This window comes from Rhea americana, unplaced genomic scaffold (genome assembly GCF_003343005.1).
Source record: "Rhea americana isolate MKP2758 unplaced genomic scaffold, rheAme1 scaffold_15, whole genome shotgun sequence".
NCBI lineage: Eukaryota > Metazoa > Chordata > Aves > Rheiformes > Rheidae > Rhea > Rhea americana.
In genome coordinates this window covers 2238778-2266163 of record NW_028185594.1, presented here as the reverse complement: position 1 = coordinate 2266163, position 27386 = coordinate 2238778, and the positions used below count along the sequence as shown (strand labels likewise).

At 41.9% G+C, this 27386-nt stretch overlaps 1 protein-coding gene across 6 annotated transcripts in view; it reads left to right on the top strand.

The window, feature by feature from the left end:
* Nucleotides 1–27386, top strand: part of MAP2 (microtubule associated protein 2) — a 227411-nt gene that overhangs the window by 187505 nt on the left and 12520 nt on the right. For 2 of the 6 annotated variants that reach the window (XM_085299336.1, XM_085299335.1), the window contains exons 8-14: nucleotides 865–1122; nucleotides 3424–7227; nucleotides 7456–7662; nucleotides 8072–8206; nucleotides 12290–12348; nucleotides 18246–18399; nucleotides 21386–21729. In XM_085299336.1, the coding sequence (XP_085155462.1) occupies nucleotides 865–1122; nucleotides 3424–7227; nucleotides 7456–7662; nucleotides 8072–8206; nucleotides 12290–12348; nucleotides 18246–18399; nucleotides 21386–21729 (4961 nt within the window). Of the gene's footprint in view, nucleotides 1–864; nucleotides 1123–3411; nucleotides 7228–7455; nucleotides 7663–8071; nucleotides 8207–12289; nucleotides 12349–16369; nucleotides 16556–18245; nucleotides 18400–21385; nucleotides 21730–27386 lie in introns of all 6 variants that reach the window. The other 4 variants (XM_085299338.1, XM_085299337.1, XM_085299333.1 and 1 more) reach the window with 3 other exon arrangements.

Genomic DNA, 27386 nt, shown 5'->3' with positions numbered 1-27386 from the left:
GAGGACTTTGCTAATCATTCTTCTGCCATGGCAAGACTACTACTGGTATTAAATACTGATCCTGGCAGCCCATAGGCTAAGTGATGTATTTTAGAAATTCAGATGAAAGGCCAGTGTACTCGCTCGTTTCTTTGACTTATTTGGTGGGAAGGCACTAGGGGCTAGTGGGGAGAGAGAAAAGAAAATGAAGAATCTTCGTGTTAAGTCTGTAATTCTCGCATACAGAGTTCAAACATCAGGAAGCCTAAAGGAGAAAGGATTTATAAACCTATTCAGCATAGGAATTCTTGTGAAGCAATTAGTGTTCAGCTATGCACAAGATTTATTAAGATCGTGGAAGTGGCTGAATATTTTGCGAAATGCCAGACTCAAATGATAGATTGACTCACTAGCATTTAGCAGTCAAAATAGTTAAGGTCAGTGAAATGAAGTTCATGCCTCATACCTTCTCTCATACCAACTGAATGTTCTGTGGTGGGTAAAACAGCATATTTATCTGAAAAAAAAKCAGTGTACTTTTTGAATGCACTAATGTATTGAAGTTGTCAGAGCCATCCATCATCCAATACCATCTCCATTTGCAATGAATATCTGACCCACAGTCATCTTTGGGAGAGGTAAACCTATAAAACACTTTCAGCTCTCATCTTACAACATAATGCCCCGGGGGAGAAAATGTGCTTTTTTTCCTATGGAAAATTCTGTTCCACAGTGATTAAAATGGGCTGAATCCTACCAATCCTTTGACATGCTTTAATCTAAATTGTTCAGAGCTGAAAGTGTTATGTAAAAGCATTTCTGTTGAGCTTTGTGCTTTATGTTTACTGTTGGTGTTGATGTCGCCTCCTTTTTCCATCCCCCAAGAAGAAGAAGCAGTAGAGAGTCCGATGACCGTGGAAGTGAAACCTGCTGCTCTTCCTGGGAAGCAACTGGGGAAAGAGCCGGGGCTTGTAGAGCCTGCAGACCAGGCAAAGGGCCTCAGTGAGGGTCAGCCGGAATCTGGTTTGGAGGCCAAAGTGTGTCACGAAGACAAAGTGCCACGTGTGGCATCCAGCAGGGAGAGTGTAACAGTTGTGGCGGAAACGCCCCCGAAAGACACATCCCCTTCCTCGGCTGAGGAAGGTGTGTCCTCCGTAGGATTGCATGCGTTTGCTGCCAGTGAATTCTCCTCCAGCTTTCTCCAGTGCTTTCCAAGGCTGCTTCATTTCCTGTTCTTCCCGTTTATTAGTATGACTGCTCTTGTTATTATGCTTGAAGAGTGTGTAGCAGATAATCCGATTGCATAGGTGCTGTATGACAACATGGTTTCCCACCACTGCAGCTGATTCCTGATTTTTACTTTGCCATGATACAATATGCTTTGCAGCTAAGCTGATACCTCTGCGTAAGCCTTTTCCCCCCATCTCAGATGTGTTTGCCAGTCACATTGCTAATCTGTGTATATTTTTTTTGTTTTTGGTGCAGAGATTCATCTGCTTTTTTTTCAAARGTAGATTTATTGACTTTGACTATGACATAAAGAGGCTTAAACTGTGGAAATGTTTTCATTTGCAGTGTGCAGTATTTTTTGTGCTTCAGTGCATTCTGGTTTAGCTTCCCTAAAGCTATTGCTTCTTATGTCATATCCTTGCCATTCATTGCATCCACCCGCTCTCTCCTTGATCATTGCCAGAACTCTGKTTTTTTGTGTGTTTTACTGTATTACAAATGTATAACCCTGCTGGAGTTCCTTGTTTAGGCAAAATGTCCATCGCTTCGACTGAGGTATCTGCCTTCATCCTAAAATTCAAGATTAGGTGCACAGGGAGTTCTGATTTCCTTACTCAGCCAAAATATTTAGTGCAATCAGTTGTTTTCCAGAAATAAGAACTAGGACAGGGCTTCCAGATTGTCCTTTTAATAGTATTTCTCTTCAGTCAGGGTGAAGACAGGGTGCAAAGACACTTTGTACAGTGATGTACCCATTCGCTGCCTGGCTAAGACATGCTACTTTTGGCAGCCTGGTATTCTGACCCAGCTAAAGAAGGTTAAATTACTTCGGCAGTCAGAATATCTTTTGATGCCACTATTGTTGCTCATTGGCATCACAGTAGGATGAGTCTAGCTAGTTAAGTTCTGTGAAACTGATGACCTCAGCTCACTGGCCATGTTTGTGTACATTTTACAGCCTGCAAATAAGTCACCGGTCACCAAACATAAAAACATAAAGGAGTAAAACTACTATAGTTATAGATTATTGTTTTTCCTGCAGAGATGCAGGAAAATGACAATGTACCTTTTCTGACTAAATGTTAATATGCGCAAATATTCTAAATAATAGTCAATACTTTGATACGAATTGTTCTAAAAATATATATAGTCATCAGAGTCACAATGTGGCTCCATGGACTTTAAATTGAGTAGTTGATACAAGAAGGTTCAGTTTTGGCCCAGCGTTTGTTATGAGAAGTTTTAGAAAAATTCCTAAAACATTTTTTAACAGTTCACTTCAGAAAGTTCTATCATACTCTGCAGTGTAAGTTTTCATATTTTTCGTAAGATATACTTCATATTTTTCATATGACAGAACATGCTGTTAATTTACAGAGCATGTATAAAAAACTTAACTGAGTATTACTGCCTAAAAATATGTGGCAGACTGTGAGAGTAGCATTTTTCATTTTAAAATAACTTAGGGCCTGATCATTATAGCACACCCAGTGCTCTTTGACTTCAGTTACAACTGAGGATGACTGGCCATTTTGAAGACGAGGTCTCTAAGATTTGAGACTGTTAATAGCTCCACTGATGATTTACACATGCCAGTTTCATGGCAGCAATGAGATTTTTGCCATTTACCAGAGAGTAAATGTGAAAAGTTGATACAATCAAAAAAGTAACCTCTTCTGACACTTGAGACATCTCTTGTATCTATTATTTCTTTAGTTTAGGCCACGTGTAAAAGAAAAAGCTGATATAAAAAAGATAAAGAAATGTATAAATGTGCATATTCTAAGTGTTAGCAACACACAAAGATACTATTGATTGGACTTAATCTTGAAGACCTTACTAAAGGGAAACTAACATAGACTTCATCATCCAGCAAAGCATACCAGTGAAGTGAGGGTTATATATGGTTTTACTGTTGTATACAAACCATGAAGATGAAGTCATATAAAGTCATCTCATTTCAGTGATCACAAATTTACGTGTGTACAACTCACATTTTCACTGTAAAACCTCATATATTGAGAGTAAACCAGGATTTAACACTTTAAAGCAGATTTCTAGGTGGACAGCCTTGCTGCATGTTTGCATCTTTTTCCCTCTCCCTTCCATTATTCATACCAAGATGTTTTTCTAAGCCACATGACTGCCTGCCTGTAAGTGCTTTAAATAATTATGTTGTAAAACCCAAACAAACTACTTCAGATTTACTTACAGCCACGAAGATGGAAAACCGTGTCCAGGAGGGCGCACGCCCTTTCACAGCAGAACCATTAGACACAAAGGAACATGAATTTTGGAAAGACAGTAAGACTGGTGAGCAACCTATACACGATGCCTTAGTTCCACAGCCAGCAAAAACAGAGGCTATAGATAAAAAGGATTTGCAGAGCAAAGACAATATGCCTTCGCCTCTATCAGAACAGATTTTGGAAACTGATTTACAAAAGAAAGGGGGAGCCAGTTTTGCAGAACCTGCTGCAAAGCCTCCTGTTTCTCAAGAACAGAAAGATTTGTCATCTGAACTGCCTAAAGGGAGCAAAACAGAAGAAAGGACTGCAGATGTGCCCTCGCCATCCAGCCAAGTGATCTCTATGGAATTTAAAGATGACCTTAAAGATGTCCAAGAGCTTGCCATCACTCATGGTGGAAGTTCTCTCTTGCTATCCGAACCCAAGGCAGATGCAGCCAAAAGTGAACTTCCTTCAGATCCATCTCCCTCTGTCCTGCAGAGACTTCCACCCAAAGACAGTTCCAAAACAAAACAGGAATCCAGTGATCAACTGTTTGCCAAAGATCTCACTAAAGATGAACAGATCCACAGAGACAAGACACCAACTCTGCAAGGAGAAGTCTCAGCAGTAACTATAGATGGCCTGAAACCACTGAGTACGCAGAAGATCCCTGCCTGGGGGGAGGAAAAGGACATGACCAAGGATGAGAGTGATGAGGAGGAAAGGTATGACTTCTACGATAAAGGGGAGGCTCGAATATTAGACGATGGTAAATTTATCACAAAACCTGAAGAGAAGACACTTTCTCTAGACAAAACAGACTTTCAAAAGGATAGTGAAGCTAAAAAGTTAGCTGATACTTTCAAAACAGAAAAAGACATGGACCAAATGGGGCTCCCAGCAACAGTAGAGGCAAAAAGGGAGGTGCAGCCAACCACAGTGGTGTCACCAGGCAAGTTAAGCCAAGAAGTGATCCCTGAGAAAACAGAGCACCCTGATGCCACTCAATTATCCACAACAGTGGAGAAGGCCCCTGAGACACCAGGTTTAACTAGTGACAAGACTTCTACTCTAGAACCTCCTCAAGCAAAAGATGTTAAAAAAGACACTAAGGAGGATAAGATAAGTGTTTTGGATTCAGTTACTCATGAAATGACAGTAGAAGAGGATCGATCRGGAATGTCAAAGTATTTTGAAACCTCTGCTCTAAAAGAGGAAGCAACCAAAGGAGATGTTCTGAAACAAGGCAGTGATTACTATGAGCTAAGTGACACTAAAGAGAGTGCGTACGAGCCTTATCAGGTAGATCATGTAATACCTAAAAACAAAGAGGAAGAGGAGGAAGAATTACAGACAGAAGTGGATCAGCAGCAGAGTGTGCCTGGTCATGAAGTAGGTTACAGTACCCTTGCTCAGAGCTTTCCACCAGACAAGTCTGAGGAACCAAGTTCCCCAACAGAGAGAATGTTCACTATTGACCCCAAGGTCTATGGGGATAAGAGAGAGCTCCACAGTAAAAATAAAGATGACCTAACTCTGAGCAGGAGCTTGGGACTTGGGGGTAGATCTGCAATWGAACAGAGAAGTATGTCTATTAACCTGCCCATGTCCTGCCTGGATTCAATAGCTCTAGGATTTAGCTTTGGTCGTGCACATGATCTCTCTCCCCTTGCTTCAGATATTCTAACTAACACTAGTGGAAGCATGGATGAAGGTGACGACTACTTACCAGCAACCACACCAGCACTGGAGAAGGCTCCCTGCTTCCCCATTGATAGTAGAGATGAAGATGAACACATTGAAGAGGAAAAAGCAATGCCTGAAGAAAATGTCCAGCCTGAGACCTTGGTTGAGTCACCTTTCCCAGCCAAAGACTATTACAAAAATGGTGCTGTAATGGCTCCTGATCTCCCTGAGATGTTAGACTTAGCAGGGACAAGATCGAGATTAGCCTCCGTGAGTGCAGATGCTGAGGTGGTGCAAAAGAAGTCAGTTCCTTCTGACACTGTTGTGGAAGACACCGGCACAGCCCTGCCACCTGTGACAGATGAAAACCACGTAACTCTAAAAGCTGAAAGTCAGCTGGAAGACTTAGGCTACTGTGTTTTTAATAAGTACACAGTTCCTCTCCCTTCTCCAGTTCAGGATAGTGAGAATTTAACAGGTGAAACCTGTCCATTTTACGAAGGCACCGATGAAAAACTGAGACGTGGCCTAGCTCCCGATCTGTCTTTAATAGAAGTGAAGCTGGCAGCAGCTGAAAAATCAAAAGAAGAATTCCTYAGTGAAAAAGATTTAGGTCAGCATGCCACTGGTGAATCTGTTCTGGCGAGGGAGTATGAGCAGGAGAAAAAAGAGAAGCTGGATACAGTGCTAGAAAAAAGTGAAGATCAAGTTGATTCTAAAGAGTTCTATCCCATTAAAGGTACAGAGCCAGAGAAGACAAGACCTGAGGCAATCTTAGAAGTGAAAGAAGAAGGTGTGATTGATAAAGTTCAGGTAACTGATGATACTGTGTATGACAGAATATTAGCTACAGAGATAGCAAAAGAAAAAGATGCTGTTTCTTTGTTGATTGAGAAGGAGAAGACTCTTAGTGTTGTTCCAGAAATGGCTGAGATAGACACTCCAATAAAACCAGATTATAATGCTATAAAGCATGATTTGGAAGTGGCTGCAAGGAGAGCAAACCAAGAATATCAGAGTCAATTAGATACCAAGATCCATGAGGTTGTTTCTCTACCTTCAGGGCAGGACAAAGCCTCTGTTAAAAGAGCAGAGCCCGAACCTCAAGAAACTCAGCAGAAAGATCAGACCATTTTGTCCAAAGAAACAAAGGATGCAGATGTACTTGCCAAGACTGAGCCTAGTCATGTGAAGGACAGCACCAAAYTGACTGAAACAGAAATTAAGGAAAAAGTAACTAAGCCTGATCTGGTGCATCAAGAGGCAGTTGATAAAGAGGAATCATATGAATCTAGTGGAGAGCATGATCAAGCCCAAGAAGGTTTGAATGGAGAATCCTTGAAAACAGAGGTTATCAAAGGAGAGCCTCCAAAACCTCCTGTGTCAGGGGAAGACACTCCTGCAGAGTTACCGGCAAAGGAGCCCTCTGTGGAGCTACCCCTTCCAAAAGCTGAGCCTCTGCAAGAAGAAACTGCTGATGTTCAGATGGAGAGCATACCACAACCTACAGAGGGAGCTGAAAAGATTCCAGATGCAGCCGTGAAACCCATGGAAATCCAGAAGCTGCTGCCATGTGAAGTGACAGCTGAAGCCACAAAAAGGGAAGAACATGAGGAAGAAGAGGGAGAAGGAAGACAAGAAGAAAAAGAAGAAGATAAACAGCAACTTATATCAGAAGTGCCCCCAGAAGTAGACTTAGGGAAGCCTACCYGTGAAGAAATGCCAGCCAAGGCTGGCCCAGAAGCACTACTTGAACTGAAAGGCATTATTGAATCTGTGGTGACAGTAGAGGATGACTTTATCACAGTGGTGCAGACAACAGTTGATGAGGGTGAATCAGCTTCTCACAGCGTGAGGTTTGCTGCTACCCAGGAAGACATGGAAACAGGCGACTCCCAGGCTGAAGAGGAACTGGAGATAGAGGAAGTGGCTGACATTCATGCTGAGCCCAAGGAGGGCTCCCCAGAAGCTCCTGCTACACCTGAGAGAGAAGAAATTCTGCTCACTGACTACAAGACAGAGACCTGTGATGATTACAAAGATGAAACAACTATCGATGACTCCATCATGGACACAGACAGTCTCTGGGCGGATACTCAAGGTGTGCATTATCCTTTTTGTTTTATCCGTTAAATATTTTTGCTTCCAAATCATAGTGATCAAAAAGCAAAATTATTGTAATAGTAACAGTAATTTCTGAAATGTGGTAAAACAGTCTGCCTTTCTTAAATCTACTGTCTTCAACTATTTTTACCATGCTTCTCCACAGTGTTGTTAACATTTGTTACTAATCTTTTGTTTGTTGTTATAATTTGCTCTGATCCTACAGATGATGATAGGAGCATCATGACTGAACAGTTAGAGACTGTTCCTAAAGAGGAGAAGGCAGAGAGAGAATTGCGAAGATCATCTCTTGATAAGCATAAAAAAGAGAAACCTTTTAAAACTGGGCGAGGCAGGATTTCTACTCCTGAAAGGAAAATAGCTAAAAAGGAACCTAGCACACTCTCCAGAGATGAAGTGAGAAGGAAAAAAGGTTCATTTAAAACTCCCTATTACAATATATATATTTTTATATATTATATATATATTTTTGTACTACTGTGCAGTACTATCAGGTTACTCTGTAGAAGATGTGTACCTTATTAGTGTTAACTGCAATGCGCTTTAATTAGACATTGTGCAATTATATGAAAAGCTACGTGCAAGGCTCACTGCTCCATCGGTCTAGCTTTTTATAGGCATTCCCACCCAGCACTGGGGAGCACATCTGAGGTTACTGCTCCAAGGCTTCCCCTCTTCTGTCTTAGGATTCGTTCACCCCAGTAGAATCAAGGTGTCGGGCTGGAGCTGTGGAGCAGTGGGCCTGCTGCTTGATGTATTGTCATATCAAACTGTTTGGTGTTTTTTCCTGATTCTATGCTTTTGTGTTTTCTTGTCCATAGCAGTGTATAAGAAAGCTGAACTTGCTAAAAAAACTGAAGTTCAGGCCCACTCTCCCTCCAGGAAAATCATTTTAAAACCTGCTATCAAATACACTAGACCAACTCATCTCTCCTGTGTTAAACGGAAGCAGACAGGTGACTGCGTTCTGTTCAATTATGCAATGTGGCTGGCAAACATAGACATTTTTTTTTTATATATAAATCTCATGGCTATAGTAGCTTCTCTCTTTTTTTTTATTTTTTCCGATAAGAATATCAGTCTTCACAAATAGTATTGCTTTTTTAATGTTTTGTGTCATTTTTATTTTCTTTTTTCTTTTCCAGTGTTTGTCTGTTTGTTTAATGGAGGCCATGATCATGTATGCTTGTCATTGCTTGGACCTCCAAGTGCTGTGATTGTATCTTGGCATCGTGGTTATAGTGTGTTGTTGGAGGAATTTCTAATCTTTTTTTTTTTTTTTTTTAATTTAATTGCACTTTTATTTTTTTCTGGTGGGAAAATGTTGACAGCTTAAACCATGGTATGCATTTCCATTATTTTGCTTTTTTACTCTCATGCATAATAAGAAGTGTTTCAGACTTATATATTGTTGATTGATGTTATCTGCATTGACACTTCCCAATCTGTTACTGATGTTTATAATGTACAGTCAAAATTCACAGGGGGAAACCAGCCACAAGCAATACGAAGCTGAAAGAGAAGAAATCTGGGCTCACACTACAAATTCATTGCAAGCAAAAATCTTAATATTTGGTAGAGGATGATGAAAAGATGAAAAAAAAGTCCTGTTACATCTCGATAGATGTATCATTATTTAGARGAACAAAATGAGAACATTTTCAAAATTTTCATCATATTTCTATTACTGTTACTAGGAATTCAGGGTGGAAGAAATATCATCTCTGACTTTACTGTTGATCTTTTTTTTTAAAAAAAAACAAAGAATTGTTAAAAGAGGTCAGATTTTCTGTCATGTAACACATCTGCATGCTGCAGTGTAGTCGCTCATGAGCGGTACTAGKGTTATCAAGTGAAGAATCATGCCCAGCAATGTAGAGTTACTACTGTGTTGTACAGTCATAGGCTGCTTCTAATGATTTGGAAATTAGGAACAGGATTTATTACCCGGCACAGAACAGCACAGCGCAATGCCGAAAGTGTTCCTAACGAGTCGCTCCCGTGAGGTTTTGCCCCGGTGATCACCCCTGTGCTAAATTTGCACTATCTTCAATATGGAGGTCTGACTRTTGACAATGCAGTAAAAGGATAGTATCTGAGGGTAACGTAAATACCGTACCCCAACAGTATAAAGTGTGTATCATCTACAGGTTGTATTCCATTAGGAAAACACAACTAAACGTTTGGTCTCGTCTTTGCTGACGCGAGGGAATCTAGCACTAACTCCGGTCACAAGAAGTGGAGCCGGGGAGGAAAGGCTCATTGGGCCCCTCTGTGTTGCAGGCATGGCTCCTCCTCTGCCAGCAGTCTCTGGGCTAGCTTGCTCGTTAGATCCTGGACTACTGCTTGCCACCTTTTTCATTGTTTCCTGAAGCAGTTTGATCAGCTCAAAAGTTATGACCCATAATTCACAGCTGCTTTAAAAGACCCAGGAGCTTCAATAAGCAGCGGAAATGAGGAGTTAAACCTTCATGTCATGAAGAAAGTGTTGGCTTTGTAGCATTCTTGTCTTCCCCTACACTTCTACAGCCACGCGGTCAGCGCTGTCTTGCCCTCAGATACTCTACCACCAACTCTTTTGAAATCTTCTGGCCTGGTAACATCCCAGAGAGGCCTGAGTCACATAATCTGCTGGATGCTCTAAATGTCTGCTGCCTGTCAGCAGTCGGAGTTTTTTCTGTCTCTTTAATACATAGTGAGGCAGACATGTTAGTCAAATTGAAAAATGTAATACAAGAACAACCTCCCTGTATGTTTAAATACAAAGGTGGAGGGCAAATTAAAAACAAAAATCCTTCTTGGAATGAGGCAAAGTTTCAGTTGAATTAAATCCTTTGGTGTTTGTACTGTAGTGAACCAGGATGGTGGACCCAGATCAATCTTAAATTTTTAACAGTGTTAGTTTTGGCAGAACTTGGAGGTTTAGGCTCTAAAGCAGAGTATCTTGAACCATATCACAAAGTGAACAAAAATATCTCTGCAAATGTTTCACTGTACTCAGGGTTGTTGGAAAATTAGCAATAACCCTGATTTTCTTCTATCTCCCCATTCTTTACTTATGGATCGGACTTGAGGGGAGGCCATGTGGAAGGGATGTCACACAGTACTGCACACCAAGAGTGCAGGCAGCCGTGTGTTAACCTGCATCTCACTGAGCCTGAACCAGTCATCAAGATCTTTTCAGGATCTGAAACTCAGAGGGACATTGTTTTTCTAGCTCCATCTCTCATTTTATGTAAAATATAAGGTCGTTGCTTGAAGCCAGTTTCAGTGGTCATTTTCCAGAATTGTCTTGTCAGCTTTAGTGATACCGGGCCAACAGAGCCCCACCGAAAGTCCTTCTGCCGTCTAGTCGGTACTGCTTTGAGTATATTCCAATCAGTTCAAACCTCCATGTTACATTTTCTTTGACTTTAAGATGAAACATCCAGTCGTAAGACACAGCTGTCTACATCATGAAGTTAAAACTTGCTCATATTTTCTGTGTCCTGGCCCCAGAAACGAATTACTTCCTTGATACCTCAATACCAGAAATCGTGAGGCAGGAGCGGGCAGATACTGGTGACTTACGCCACTGTATCGTCAAGCGAGGGACTTTGGATCATCCGTCTTTTTCGGGGGCTCCCCCTTGCGCGGGGCCCGCCGGGACGCGGGGGCCGCGCCGGGCCCTGTGTGAGGTCGCAGGGGCGGGCGGGCGTTCCGTGCCCGCGCTCCGGGGCCAGCGCCCCCAGGTAAAACATGCTCGACCTACGCTGGCGGCAGAGCGCCTAGAGGCACTGCGAAGTCATGATCCAGATCTTTTGTTCAGATGGAGGCCTTGTGGTGCTCGCAGGTAAGTCGGCACGAGCAGCACAGGCCTGCTTGCCGTGTCGCGGCGGCGGCACGGGGCTTAGTGCCAGCGGAAGAGGGAGAGGCGTTCTGTGCAATGACTTAAAAGAGATGCAGAACAGCCCAAAACAGCAGTAACAGATGTGGTAAAACGTGATGCAGGAGTTACAGCTTCGGTTGTATATTCTTTTGCTCCTACTCTTTCATTTGAGCTAAAGAGAAACAGCAAGGTAACAATATTAGGAAGACAGAGCTATTGAGTGGGAAATTCAGCCTTGTAGCAGAAAAACAGGGATCTCCCCCACGCCTGGTACAAACGTGYGCGCGCTGCAGCTGTGCAAAGGAAGGAGAAAATTCATCAGTACAGTCCTGTACAGTGTTTTAGGGTTGCTTTTGTAGCTGGAAGACGATCAGGAGTATAGCTAGAGAATGTCATCTGTGCCCACTGTCCTGCTTCTGCACAGATGCTAAAGGACTTTCTGTAGCAAATTGCTTCCTGAAAAGCAGCAGTGGGATGCAACTAATAATCTGCTTCATGAAAAGCTCCCCAATTCCCAAACTTCCCCGAAGGATGGAATCTAAGTCAAAGATAAAAAAGCTTTATCTCAAATCATGTAACAGCTAAGCAAAATACTGAATTAAGACACTTGCTGTCCCAGATTTAATTTGAATTCTAAAGTCTGATGGCTTGGTTGACACACAGCACACTGGGCTTTTGGGCACTACTGGGATGATAACTCAGCAGGGCATTTCTCTTTCTCTTAGAAATTTTGGCTATATTTTGAAAAGTGGTTGGTGATTTGAGGGGCATCCACTTTAAAATTTTCAAGGAGTCTGATTTTTAAGGGACAGTTGGTCAATGCTTTCTGAAAATCAGGACTCTTAAGATGTCTCAGGCTAGACCTTCAGAACTACAGGCCCTTAAAATTGTCTGCCATTTTTGAAAATTTTTACCCTGGTTTCTAGACTTCTAGCAACATGAAGACAAAATTCTGATTTGTTTGAAATGTGTAGAATACTATTTTATCTCAATGAATACAAGCATTTTTAAGGCAGGTGCCTTTCTGCATATAGTTTACTAAGAGTAATTCATAAGGTAATTGCTTTGTACAGTATTTCCAAGGCATTTAATCATTCTAACAGTATACTAAGTGGAAATGCTTATATGTATATTTTTTAACCATCAAGTCTTTGTCTGGGTCTCTCAGCAGCAGGTGGTGAAACAAACCAGGCTCCTGGTGTATTTAAACAAGCAAAGGAAAAACTCTCAGTGAGTAAAGTCATCTTCTCATCATCCATTTTATAATCTCCTTTTTGTCATCATTTCAGTTGTTTTTGTGTTAATTTGGTAAATAATTGTGTGTTCCCTTTAGGATGTTTTTTCCATATCATTATTCATTTAAAAGGGTAATTAAAGCCATCTTTCCTAAATGAGCCCTGAATTACAGTCACAGGTAGTACATGATGACAGTTTGCAAATCCACGGGGGGCAGGCAGACTCCAGACTCCTGGAGTTTGATGTTGTTCAGCGTTTTGAGCCTGGGCCTCCTCCTGGGAAAACCGCGTGCCACGGACCTTTTCGCAGCACCTGACCCCTTTCTTGACTGATAGATAGGAAGAAATCCCTGCCACAGGACTGGCTGGAGGGCTGTGATGCACCCTCACATCTCCGCGTGTTCCACTGAGCTCGTGCCTATTTAGAAACCATTAGCCAGGAGCGTTCGTATGTGAATAACTGCTCACTGGCCACTTCCCGGGCCACTGATCTGTGTGTGTGTTAACCTGGTAATTACGTGCCCTGCCTTCAGCTGCTCTGCAGCCCGTTCCACTCCGTGCATCTCCTTCTCCTCTGCTGAGTTTCCCTCAGCAAATACTGCAGTACCTCCTGCTCTGCTCCCACGCTAACCTTACACTCCTCTTGTCTCACCTCTCTAAAATCCCCATGAAACCTCCTTTCATCCTCCCCTAGGCAGCTCTTTTTTTTCCATGGCACTGATGCATGCTAACTCACAACTTCAGCACAGCAATTACTGGTCTTTGTTAACAACTGTTAACAATAACATAGAAGTTCCTTAAGATTCCCCTTTTATCTCCTAATACACCCCCTGGCTGATGTGTTTCATCTGTCTACTCGGATTGTCCGTTCCTTGTGGAACAAAAAAACTATGTCTCATAAAGCCACGTCACTGACAAATTGTAAGAAATCGGTAATAACAGTAACAGCGTAATTTATTTGAGGCTGTGCAGGGAGCTGTGGAATTTATACCTGAATTCAGCCATGGATTGGGGAATTCCATGTGCTGTTGTAAGTCTGGCCTATTTGAGCTCACAACTGAGGAACTGCTAGAGCAGTTCTTTACTRGAATAGTAAGAGATACCTAGACAGGCTTCTGGTCTGAGTCAACAGTAAGCTTTAATACTGTTTTTTCTTTGGGGGTGATGAACCCAACCCGAGAGAAATCAGTGCTAGCCCATTTTCAGAACTTTCTATGCTTCTGGAGTGCTGTAAGTATCAGCACTTCTATAATCATTCTTTGTTATGGTCTGCTTTCTATACATCTTTCTTCTTCCTGTCTCTTACCTTAGGGCAAAGATCAGAAGTCTGTCCCCTGCTTACTTTTTCTCCCTGTTGCTTCACTTCTCTGGTTGCAACACTCACCTGTCCCTTGGACGTTTTGTTCTTTGTGCCCTGTCTTCATCTCTATCTTTCTAAGGACTTTTCCCTTCTTGTTGCTGTKTGTGTTCCTGTCCTCCAGCTTTTCTATCCTTCAAGTGCAACCTTTTCCTGTCCAGTGGTAATGTTATACCATCCAGCTCCCTCAGTTTGTCATCCATCTTCAAACCACAGTTTGCATATTGCATTTCAGAACAAGTTCAGGAAAGGCCAAGCAGTTCCATCTGCTGGAATGAGCTGTGTACCTGTGTCAGCGAACAYGGGCTAAGAACATCAGCCATGCATTATGGATGTGTATTCCCTAGCTAACCTCTGAAATAAAGTGAGCTTTCTGCATCCCATCTCCAGCAATCMCTGAATCACTGAGTCTTAGGGCTACACTGATCTTTATCCCAAGGGCATCTGTCCCTTCCATCCACATGAATTACAGCAGAGGTCAAAGGTAATATATAGTTAACAGAGAATGAGAATAATTTTCTGGTAAAGCACAGATTGGGACTGATGCATTTTGTTTCTTTAYCTGCTCTACCAGTCTTCCTTGAGCATGCCACTGAGGTCGGCTGGGCTAGATTCTGCTGCTTTTACTGATGCTAGAAAGTGACCTGCTCTTTGAGTCACACCAAGGAGGTGTAGACTAATAATGCCAGAGTGCTGCATTAGCTCAAGGCCGTGCCTTCCCCTGAGGAGTTGTGCTAAAAGATCTTGGTTGTGTCCATCTTCAGGATCCACATTAGATATRTGTATTCATGGAGGACACTGATATGCAATATGAGTGAAAAGGACAGTCTCCTCATTGGGCGAAGTTCTTAACCTGTAAGAGTTTTTTAGCCTCACTAGGGGAATCATTTTGAGTGACACTCCACAAGCTGAAAAAAAGCTGAAACTGCTAAATGAACATTTGGGCTTCCAACTGTGGATGCTGAGTTACCTCAAGTTCAGTAAAGCAGGTGAAAAGTGCTTACGTAATGTCTGCTTTTCAGAACCACCTGAGACAGATACCCAGCTTCCACAAAGTTTCAGCACTATTAAACAYTGTAGTGTTTTTGTAAATCCAGCCCAAATTTTCTCAACTGGATGGGACCCAAAATTTAATTACGACAAATTGGGCTAAGCCTAGAGAAGCCTTTGTTTTGACAGAAACCTTTTTATTAATATTGTTCAGTTTGTATTTACGTACTCACATAAAGTGAAATAATTATTAAGAAAGGRTCATAATTATTTTGCAGAACTGATTTAGAAATATATTCTTCCTAGGAAAGCATCTTTGTCCTTTGAAACAAATGTGTGTTCAGCAGAACTACCTGATACGGTAGTATCCATACTGGATACGGTGGTATCCAACAGAAGTCTAGCTCAGCTCTGTTACAGGACTGAAACTGTTTATTCCCCAGTTCTGCAACTCCTAACCATGTTCTGCAAGTCTTAATCGTGTTGATTAGTACATATGTACTATGGATGACATTCAGCACCCTAGCCTCAGTTTTCCRTAGGTTGACTGTCTAGTCTAAGCCAGATGCTTGTCAGCAGAGAGCTGGACAACTCTAGGGTATGATTCATCCTATTTTTTGCTCATTTTCTGAAAAAGCAGAACTTGAGGGGTGACTCATACATCTTTTCTGAACATTGAGAGAGTCTAGGTGACTGGCTTAGATTAAATGCCATTTTTTTCATGGCTAAAGTTCTGTACCAAATCCCATACTTAAACTCCCATTGGGATTGTTTCTATGAGTAATTTCATGCTTGTGTGAATGCAGAGAGATCAGGACTGCATTGCCAAGATAACAGCCTTGCAGTTATTCTTTGTAGCATCAGTTACACCCTTGGGAGAAAGAAAAGTGTTTCTTAAGGAAATGGCCCTGTTCTCTTCCAAAGTAACTCCTTTTTACAGGGCAGTCAGATGTCAGCAAAGTATTTGTAATGTGTCCTGCCGATGTTTAACTGCTTTTTCAATGTGGTGTTWCTAGTATTCAGAATCAGACAAGCATCTGATCACAATGACGTGTCATGTCAACATTTCAAGCATATAAGGGTTTTATCCCAGGTCTCCACATTGTCAACAGAGACTTGCAGATTTCCACCATGACACCAGATGCTCTTGTGGTGCCTTTAGGAGTTTGTGTATACACAGTGGCATAAGAAATATTGCTATCACGTCCTTCTACTATTCTGAGAATACTACTGTAACTTTTCTTTAAGATTCCCACTGTTTTATTTTTGAGCATAACCAGAGATACCCTATTTCAAATGCATAACTTGGTTTAAAAAGACCAGGATATGTCTGTGCTCCTATAGTTTTGCACTTGCTTCTAGTGCTGCCAGCCAGCAATTGCTGTGTCTGGCACCATTTTTGTTGTATTAATACAGGGCAAAAGTAGTATCCACAGAAGAAGGCATTCCCTAGAATCAGTAACTCTGACCAGACTCAGATGTTTTCAGTCAAATAACACAGAACTAAAACTTCCCTGCATGTCTGAGAAGTGCCACAGACACACCATTACCAGACAAAGGAAAAGTATTAATTCGTGGCTTGGCTTTTTATTTTTTTTGTCCATGTTGCATGTGTTTTCCTTTTGTTCAGCTTCATGTTGTTTTCTTTTGTTTGTTTTCTCATGACTAGACTGCCTCTTTGTCAAAGATTCCTGCCTCAAAGTCTAGAGCAAAGTCATTGCTTCCTCCAAGACCCAGCTCAGCTTGCTCATTAACTACTAAAAGGGCCACTTTTCTCGATACAGACAGTTATTATGTACGGCCCTCCTCAGCGGGCCCGAGAGACTGCTTGCCCTACTCAAAATCAGACACTAAGGTAAGGTAGCCAAGTTGGTAGAAAGAGTTAGCGCAGAGATGTGTAGGTGAATTCCATGGATGATACTCTCTCTCAACTGAGCTTGCGTAAATCTCTGTGAAGTTAACCTGGTATTACTTACATCCAGTGGCAGTAAAATTGCTTATCAAGCTGCATGCTGCAAAATCAATAAAAGCAAAGGAGGTTCTCCAGAGGAGACATAAGTGAAATAAATTATACATAAAAGGACGTGTAATCCTTCTATTGATGATATGGATGCTGCTTCATTGACTGCTAAGAAGTTGCACCTATTTGCATGTAGGTAAATGTGAAAAATAGCAATAATAATTTGCCTTCCAGAAGTTTAAAAGCTAAAAAAGTAACTTCAGCAARTTAATACTCCCTGAAAAGAAATTCAGTCGCTGATGTAAGAGGGTACACTTCTCATGGCTAGAAATAAAGGCTAAAGCTGTAGGAACCAAATTTGATCCATGCATGGCACCATGATGAAGAAGTTGCAGTAAGACTTCAAAGAGCTGGTTGGCAGCTTTCCATCATAGCTTCCCGATATTCACATTCCTCTTGTGTTGCATATCTGCCTGATACTGACTTAATGACTATTATGTTACTTAAAAGCGCTTTTCCCTATTGACTTCCATTTGCTRTCTAATGTTATGCCTGGTGAGTCTGCTGTTGGTTTGGACCATCATCCTATTTGGCCTTGGGAGGACCATTTGCTTATACAAGAATGTCTTTGACTGCCCATGCCAGAAGTTCAACAACATTATAACGTACTCAGATGTCCACTGCTCTAACCAGGGTAAAAAACAGATATCTACTGATATTAAAAACAGGAAAAGAGGAGCATAGAAAGGAGCAAGAGGAGACATCAGAGTTAACAGTCCTGCACTCAAAAAAATTAAACACTAGTTAAAATTGTCTCTCCTTAAAAAACTTACAAGTTAATGTTTGAACAGGCAAAATTCACACATTACCTAATAATATAGTGTGTAGTATATTCTAGGCACAAATATTGCAGTTACTTTGCAAATTAATTCACATGAGAATTTCACACCTGAGTCCTAGGTGATTTTTTTTACTTTCAACTTGAACAAAGTAAAACTTATTTCTCAATAAGAATCAAATCTGGAAGCTATCCATATTTAGATCTAAGAGTATCTGTCTCAAGTAGCTCAGGAGACAGCTGCCTTTGTTGTGTTCATGGAAAAGATCTATGCTGGCTTCACAGGGATTTAAATAGTAGTCTAGTAGTTGCCTATCATCTGCTGAAGTCACTGGGAGCTCTGACTTCAGTAGGAATAAAACCAGTCATTAATACATGCTTGGTCAAAGCAGTGGGAGATGAAAGGGTTTGCCAGCACCAGAACCTAAGTTTACCTTGAGGAAACAGTAGGTTATTTAAGTTAGGGTGAGATTTGCAGAATTCCTCACTTGAGGAAGTCAAAGGGAAATCTCCCACTAGGAATGGGAGCCACAGTCCGTCCTTTTGGTTGAATGTTTGGCTGCAGTAAAGTGCCAGGGAGCTAAGCAGAGCTTGGGAGGTGGCTAGATCCCCACAGCTTCCTGCATGAGTATTAATCTGGGCCCATGGGATGACACTTGTCCCCCTGTAAGTAGGGAGAGAGAAATCAGAACCCAGAGTGTGATGTTTTGAAAACTAAATATTCCTTTTCTGTTTTGCTGCTACTAGGATGGAGTAAGCAAGAGTCCAGAAAAGCGTTCCTCTCTACCAAGACCTTCCTCTATACTTCCTCCTCGAAGAGGTGTCTCAGGAGACCGAGACCGAGAGGAGAACTCTCTCTCCCTCACAACTTCCCTTTCTTCTTCAGTACGACGCACTACCCGTATGTTCTTTGCATACTAACTCTCTCCTACCGCTGTGGTTGTTTCCCATCATTGTTAGATTAGTGCCACTGTCATTACATCGTGTATCCCTAGACCTTAGCATTGATGGGTAGGTCTGAGGCCTCAAAGATCGTTTCTGTTCAGATATTAAGWGCTTGTGCAGCAAGGTCTTCAGAACAGACATAGAGGTGTCCTTTCCACAGTCTGCGAAGCCTGGGGCTAGGACTGCAGTTCAGGCTTTCCACCTGTGTTAGAAAATGTCTTAACAGGGGCCACAGAGCTGGGTAAGATATTTGACACAGGATTTTTATAAACAACAAGAATGAGGTAAATCTGAAGTAGGCACTAAAAACATACTGATGGATCTGAAAACATTGAACCTAACAGTTATTTATTTGCTGTTTAACTGTAATGACCTCCCTGTGTTCTAGTCTAAGGTAAAAGGTCTTTATTCTGAGAATTGCAAAGACAATGTTAGCTGGTGGAGTGGCTCACTGGGGGGAATTAGGGTAGTTAACCAGCAGGGTCCTTTTGTGAGGATCAATTCTATCAAATTGCAAGCAAAAAGAAATTGCAGGACAAAGAGAATTTTACCAAATACCCAARACTTTTAGCTTGATTTGCATTCAGCCCAGGCTTCAGAACCTGAATGCAGTGTGGTTCCCTGCTCTCCCATGGGAATTATTCTGGCTTTCTCTCTTTAGAAATYAATTACTGCCCTTCTTAAAAGAAGCTAAGGGAAATAGATGCTAAAATTCTACAAAGGAATCCTTTGAAATTCTTGGCTGATGCTCCAAGAGTAAAACAGAGACCCTTCGCAAGCGGAGTGACCCCCAGGKGGCACAACAGCCCATTCTGCTGGCTAGGAGCAAGAGGCCATTGAGCATTAGCAAATGTGATGGAAGGGCTGAGCAATGAAAAATAAATATACCAAAGCTGCAGGGAACTAGAAAAAAAACACCATTGCCTTTCCACTATGGTTGGTACAGTGAGAAGGTTCTGGGTGAGGGCTGGTTGGGGAAGAAAGAAACCATTCAGGGAAACTGGAGGTAAGAGTGGAATATGTTCAGTCTAATGTGTCATGTAGAAAAAATACAGTTTTTCATGGATCCCAGGAGCAGCAGTGAATTGAGTTTGATCCATCACCATTAAGCAAGCAGAATAATTACCAGTTAGCTTGAATGGGATTTTGATTAGTCCCACTGGATATTCTGGAGGGGTCCATTGGATGTATCGTTCCTGAATATTTTAAAGGTGAAATCACGTACGTGAATCCATTCAGCAGTGGGGTTCTCGGGCTTTAGTAGCTGGTTTGCTCTTTCTTTGAGTGCTCTCAGCAACCATTGCTATAAACRTTGTATGGAGATATCTCAGTTTCTTCTGTTTGTTTGCTGTAGAGAGTTAAAAACAAAGCCAGCTGCAGAAAGCACAATGCCATTAATAAACTAATTTTTACATTTAAGTGAAAAGGACTAGCAATGCCATTGACACTGAATGGAGCCCTACAAAATGTTGTGTTTTTTTTTTTTTTAACTTGCATGCGAATGTAACTTGAATATAACTTTTAATCAAGGTTGCCTTCAGTAATTGCCTTCTTTCACTGTACTAATTGCATAATTGAACTTCAACCTCACGAAGTTCAATGAAGGGAAATACAGAGTCCTGTATCTAGGGAGGAATACCCCATGTACCAGAACAGGCTGGGAGCTGATCTACTCGAAAGTAGCTTTGCAGAGAAGGACTCAGCGGTGCTGGTAGGCAACAAATTGAGCATGGGCCAGCAACGCGCCCTTGCAGCAAGAAGGCCGGCAGTATCCTGGGCTGCATTAGAAGGAGTGTCACCAACAGGTCGAGGGAAGCGATCCTTCCCCTTAGCTCAGCACTGGTGAGGCCGCACCTCGAGTGCTGTGTCCAGCTCTGGGCCTGCAGTACCAGAAAGACGCAGATTTACGGGAGCAAGTCCAGTGAAGGGCTGCTGAGATGATCAAGGGGCTGGAGCACCTCTTGTGAGAGASCTGGGGCTGTTCACCCTGGAGGAGAAAAGGCTCAGAGGGATCTTCTGAATGTGCATAAATATCTGTCAGGAGGGTGTCAAGAGGAAGGGGCCAGGCTCTTCTCAGTTGGGCCCAGTGACAGGACAAGAGGCAACGGGCACAAACTGAAACACAGGAGGTTCCATCCAAATATAAGAAAAATCTTTACTGTGAGGGCKATTGAGCACTGGAACAGGTTGCCCARRGAGGTTGTGRAGTCTCCTTCCTTGGAGATACTCATATCCTGACTGGATAGGGTCTTGGGCAATTTGCACTAGGTGAACTTGCTTGAGGAGGGCGAAGGCTGGACCAGATGAACTCTAAAGGTCCCTTCCAGTCTCAACCATGATTCTGTCTTGGGGGATATCTGTCCATCTTCCTAATAGAACCATGACTCTTGTTCATCCTGAGCAAGGATTCAGCTAGATTACCAGCAATGGTACGTGGTCAAAAGCAGCCAGGCATTCAGACAGTATCGTTCAGGATTAAGATCAGAATTTTCACCTCTRTCTAGTATAACTCTCGAACTCCATTGAAATAGGTGGCAACACTGTCACTGGCTGACAAGGTTATTGCATCAAGCCGCAAAGATTAGGTTCAGATGGTGTGTCTAGTTTTCCTAAGAGGGAAATCAATATCTCAATATTGTGCCCCGTCTAGCCAGCTTTGCAGGAAGCATAGGCATTTTGGGAAACACGTCTGTACTGCAGAATGGAGACCTCGGTCATCATATGGGTGAATTTACCAGCTCAACCACAGGCAACGAGCTAACTCTTGGCAGGGTTGACTAGCTAAGTAAGACACAGAGACAGACACCCACTCTGCTGTTCCAGCATTAGCACAGGCAGAGCCATCTTAGAGCTGCATCTCGGAGGGTTGCAGTCTTGGAAGGTACAGTATGATGAAGAGCTGTATCTCTTTGGGTCTAATGCTGTTTTTTTCTTGCATATAGGATCAGAGCCAATTCGTAGCAGAACGGGAAAAAGTGGAACTTCTACTCCCACCACTCCTGGTTCCACTGCCATCACTCCAGGCACCCCGCCTAGCTACTCCTCCCGTACCCCAGGCACTCCGGGGACCCCCAGCTATTCCAGAACCCCACACACTCCTGGTACCCCCAAATCTGCCATACTGGTACCCACTGAGAAAAAAGTTGCCATCATTCGCACTCCTCCCAAATCTCCAGCCACTCCGAAGCAGCTACGAGTTATTAATCAGCCTCTGCCTGACCTCAAGAATGTCAGGTCCAAAATCGGTTCAACAGATAATATCAAATACCAGCCTAAAGGAGGGCAGGTAAGGACTCCACTCTTTACGTTCATCCATATTTGATTTATTCTCATGTGTACAGTGTGGTGCTGGGATGGGTGTCATCTTGAGTTGCCTTGTAAAAGCTACTTCTGTTGTTATTGCTATAGACATTGGTTGTTTTTAAGTGATGATAAATGGCAGGGAGTAGGGTTACCTTCAGAAAAGTGTCTTGTCACCTGAAAATTATCACTGCCTCACTGAGATCAGTGCAAAATTGCAAACAAAAGTTTTTACTCTGTGCCACAGATACATTCAGCTGCTTGCTTATCAGCAAGTTAAAGAGGTTCTCTCTACTTCAAGCAATTTTAGATTCAACCTAGACAGTTGTGAGCAGGATTGCACAGCACCATGACTTTTCACTGTGTCATATTATGTGGTGTACGTTGTGTTGAGTGGTGTTAATGAGGGTTGCAACCTCCAGCCAGAAAGATCTACCCTTGGTTAAAGATGATGGGAGGGAGCAGATGGTAGACTCAACTGCTTTTTTTGATGTAGGGTTTGAATAAGCAAGAACAGGGCTTAAATTAYAAACCAGAGAAGGTATAATAAGAAAAATAAGAAGGGTGAATGTGTAAGAAGGCAGATCATGATTTTCTGTTCTCACTGAATGAGTACACAAGAATTCAGGAAAAGCTGATGTAATTTAAAGATGGAAAATGTCAAAGGAGATAGTTCTTCGTACCTTGCACAGTTATGCTRTGAAACGTATTACCTTGAGGACTGCTTTCTTCTAAGGAAGGGACATATGTGTAGAGTAACAAATMTCCTATTACTATAGACTGCACTTACCAAAACCTGGGAAAGAACAGTAAACATGTAGGCTTGTAAGCTAAGCTTGCACTTTTGGAGAGTGAGGACAGATCAGATAAGGAGTACCCTCTATCTTCCTAGGGTATGGAATTTATACCTTCCTTGAAGAGTTTCTGCTTCACCAAGCAGAGCTATGGCCAGACCTGGAGTAGTCATTTCTCCATTTAGGGCATTGCAGATTTGGTCGTGCAGATGGCATTAAAAGCCAAAATTATCTCCAAACAAGGCTTTTGCATAGAAGAACTGTTTTTCCGGCTGGCAGGATGAAGCAGTTCATTTTACTATATTTTAATGGTTATAAAACCATTTATAACCTGAAAGAAGTCCTATTTCATTTAGAAACGGAGAGGCTGAATGAGGAAAGAAAATATAGCTTACCAAGATCTATGCTAAAAATACAGAGAAATGACTATGACGAGTGTAAAGAAATTGGTTAGTTTATTTTTTGTTAAAAGGTCATTTATATTTCRTATTGATTCTGGATCACAACCCTACCACAAAAAAATCCCTGTGTCCCCAGCTCTCTTGCGCTCTGTAGAAGCTGAGATTGCCAGGTTACTCAGAGCAGTGGCAGTGTGAATGCTTGCCTTTTCTGGAAGGGTCCATTTCTGAACTACCTGCAGGGACAGGACGTCAGGGTGATGAACGAGATGCTCACCTATTCAGCTGTCCAGAAAACAGGACATTCTAGAAAGCTGATTTGCACTGTATTTCCAGATCAGATACTTGTAGAAATGTCTGATTTTTGGAATACATAGTGGAATATATAAAACAGCGAGGTTTTCCTGGTGCTTTCTCAAAAAAAAAGGAATTGAATCAAAACTTAACATTTCAACTATGCCTACTGTAGGTCACACAGAGAAAAAAATAGGCTAATGTATTAAGCAGTAAGGCATCTCTTAGACCTTGATCCTGCTTTCGTGGTAAGTTAACACATTCAGTGCTTTCCAGGATTTGGACAGTAGCCAGTTACTCAGATAAAGTCAGGAAGATAATGCTTCAGCAAAGGTTCTTTTTACCTTTGTTTTGTTAAGTGTCTGCATAATTACTTGGTATGGGAGTTCATCTCCCATTTGACGTACTGTAGAGCAGATGGTCAGGGTGCACAGGGCTCTAGGAGATCTGGAACAAAATTTCAGACAGTGCATCTAGGTTAGCATTCCTCTTAATGTAACAAGCCTGGATGCTGGAGATGGGGCTTAAAACCAGTGCTGTGTTAGCCTGTCCTCCTCCTCCTCCCCGTTATTCCCCGTGGATCAAAAGAACCATGCAAGACTAGAGGATCACAGCAAACTGTGTTCGTTTGTAAATAACATGCTTAGAAAGCTGCGTTTCCTTAGGACTTTTGGAAAGTTGCACGTGGTCTTTGTCAGTGAAGACTGACACAGCAGTTGGCATTTCATCCCTTTGGGGGATGATGGAGGAAAACTGCTGGGTGGACGTAATGAGATCAATGAAGCTAAAGCATTTTTTAATTCCTGCTGGTATGTAACCACTGAATTGTGGCTGGGGCAAAGAGCAACTCACTGAGTTCTTCCATTAGATCTCCTTTATAGCATGATTATTCAGTCTAGGTAAGAGCATTTTAGGATTAATTCTTTTCTTGTTTCTGCAGTTGAATTTTAGTCTATCAGAGAAACATATGAAAGCTAGTTTAGTTCCCTTCTGTCTGCTTGCTTTTTGTCTGGTGGCAAATACTCTATTGGCTGAAATGAGCTATTATCTGCTATCTGCTTTTAGTGATGATATATGAAATGAACAGAAGGCTGCTCAAGTTTTATAGCCTGAACTGGGAATGCTGATAGCAGTAACCACAGGAAAAACAAGCAGACAAAAAGCCAGTATGTATCTGGGCAAGTTAAGTACATAAGCTTGACATGCAAGTCACTAAAGGAATACAGATATGCAACCCAAAAGCGTCATTTGGAGACAGACTATCCTTTTACCAGAGGCATATCTTAACCTAGCACAAGGTCTTGTCTTAGCTTACAGCTGTCCCAGAGAAAGCAGCAGCACTGCGGAACTGCCAGGGAATGAGGTGAAGAGCTAAAGAAGCATGGCATTTTTGAATGTTAAATAAATCGAGAAATACAGGGATTCAGCCTTTGCTTTCATCAAAAGCTCATCAGCTAACAGATTGATTTTAATTTACCGCTGTCTTGCCAGCCCCATTAAAAAAAAAAAGAGAGAGAGAGAAAGAAAAAAAAAAAGGAAAAAAGAAATAGCTCAACTTGAAAGAGAAAAGACCATCCTTCTAGGGGAAGAAGCAAACTAATGTTGCCCTACATTAAGTTCCTACTAGAAATAGATGGCTTGAGATGTGTCTAATTGGTATTTTGCAGTCTGGAGAAGCAAAGGGTTCTCTGCTCTGCGATGCAGCCAGTAGGCAGCTGTCTGGTTTTCTCTTTATAGTAAAGTATGGTGAAATGTATCATTCTTGGCAAAGCTCAGAGGCAACTTGCTCATGGGTATGTCTGCTGGGCTTCAGATGGATTTTAGCACTGCATCAGCTGTGAAGGAAATGCTGTTCTTTCAAAAGTAACCCATTTGCATCTGTTATTTTTCAGACAGTCCAAGGGAAGCATGAGGGAAAATTGAGGGGGTGGGGGTGGAAATCGGTTTCAGATGCCAGGACTGGAGTTTTTTTTTTTTTTTTTTTTATGTTGGGAGTTTTTTCTTCTTGAAATTCTGCCTATGGATGTGGTTTGTACCATATCGATACCATATCAGTGTACAAAAGCGCACTGGTTGAATCTTTTTTTTTTGCTACTGACCAGGCAGGGTATTTATAAAGCACTGGAGGCCARCAGCCAAAGATAAAGCCAACTTATAGGTAAGGTGTAAAATAGCACTAACTGCAGTAAAAGCCAGGCACCTACTAAGGGTAAGATGGTAGATAGAAAAACAAAATACCGAAGCAATGTCAGAGGATGAAGTGACCCTTGAAGGCTTTTAGGAAGATTAAGAGAAAAATTCACTGTATACCCTAAATTGTAGAAAAGAGAGCATTTGGTCATGGATCAGAGTCTGAATAAATTGATGACCCTGATATTCAGTAGAACTTGTTCAGCACCTGCAAGTTTGCTGTCAAAAGAGAATAGGTATTTCCATTAAATGATAAAATTAAGCAGCACAGGGAAGGATAAGACATCTCAGAGCTAGGCAGAGAAAGAGGCTTGGATAGATGTCTCTCTTCTTTGCACAGTTCTTTTGCTTGGGTCCAGCCCTGTTGGCTTCAAGATCAGTTTGTATGGCAACACAACACACGTGTGGCCCCATCATGACAATTTACATCCCTGTCTGCAGATAATATAGTAGGATCCTCCTGTGTTCTCTGCCTCAGTAGCAGCCTGCCAAGATGCACGGGTTGTCCAGAGACCGACAGTCCGGGGGGCCAGCAGAGCTGGAGCACAGCTTGGAGGAGCTGCAGGTCAGATGGATATTCAGCAAGTTCCCATTGAAACAGCATCTCTCCTCTTTCTTCTATTTCAGAGGTCTTTGCACCAAGTTATGCAGATGATGACCCAAAAATTAGTTCAGAGATCTCAGTAATGTGCTATTGGTGCACTGGCAAATGAAGAGCATTCTGAAAGACAGTGGAGAATACGGGCATAACAAAAAGTGCCATCTGAGCTGTTGTTACCAGGTCCCATTTTGTCTCCCATCTTTTTCTGGCACATTGTTCACCTTTTCATCTGCTCCACTGTAACCTGAGACATAACTAAGCTATAAACATGTTGGCCTAAGTTAAGAGAATGTCCCTGTCCAGGACAAAATCGATGTACATAAATGAGCTAGAAGTTTTAAGCTAAATGTTGGCTTTGGTGCTTTCCCAAACCAGGGCCACAGGAGGCAAGTTAAGGAAGATGTGGATCGACTTTATAATATGGCTGTTGTTAAAGTACTTAGCTAATGAGAGACTAGAAGGCAATTGTTTCCACACTGTTAGCCTCATTCATTGCAATAAGTTTGTGAATTTACCAAGGCAACAGTTCATAACTGTAAGACAATTTTATCTCTGTCAGTCTGCTTTTGTCTGCCTTTATTGCAGCCTGTCTCTATATATCCTATATGTAAAATCTGCCTGTATRCATTCCTGCTTTTGTGGATTTAGAAAACATTTGGAAAGATTTGTTTTGGACTGAAAAGCAGGGGAAATGTAGGAGCTTAAAAACAGTTTGTTTCTATTGCTCTAAACGTTTTTTTTGCCTGCTTGAATTTGAAAATTAGAAATTGGTTCATCCAGTGTTAAAATGCAGATCCATAGATGCAAAGATAAGTTAGAGATTTCAGGCACAATTTCAAAACTCTGTTACAGCTCAAAAAGCATAATTTTTAGGGTATTGAAATTTAGAATTTTGGCTCATCACTGCAGATTTGTACAGAAATAACATCTTGCAGCTCCTGTGTTCATGTTCCACTCATTTAATGGAAGGCTTGCCCAAGTACAGTCTGCACAGTTAAGCCTTGAATTATTCTGGATAAAAAGAAAGATCCTTCTTCCTGAGTCATATTTTAGAAAAATGAAACAATCACTGTCAGGCTTCAGCAGTTTCAGAATGTATCTTTGAGGGAAGTTGGTTGGTTGGTAGAAATGAGCAGGGAATTGGGACTCTCTATCCAGATATGACATTCATGTTTTCTGTGTCTGGGGCACAGTAACGTCGCTGTTGTGCCTCAGCAWTCTGTAAAACGTGCGTCACGCTCACTGAGGACAGACTGCAAACCGTAGGTACTCACCAGGAGGGTCACAAGCTGTGTGATGGGGCTCTAGCCAAAGTTTATTGAAGTCAGTGAGTAACAAAACTTCCACTGACTGCAGTAGCTGTAGG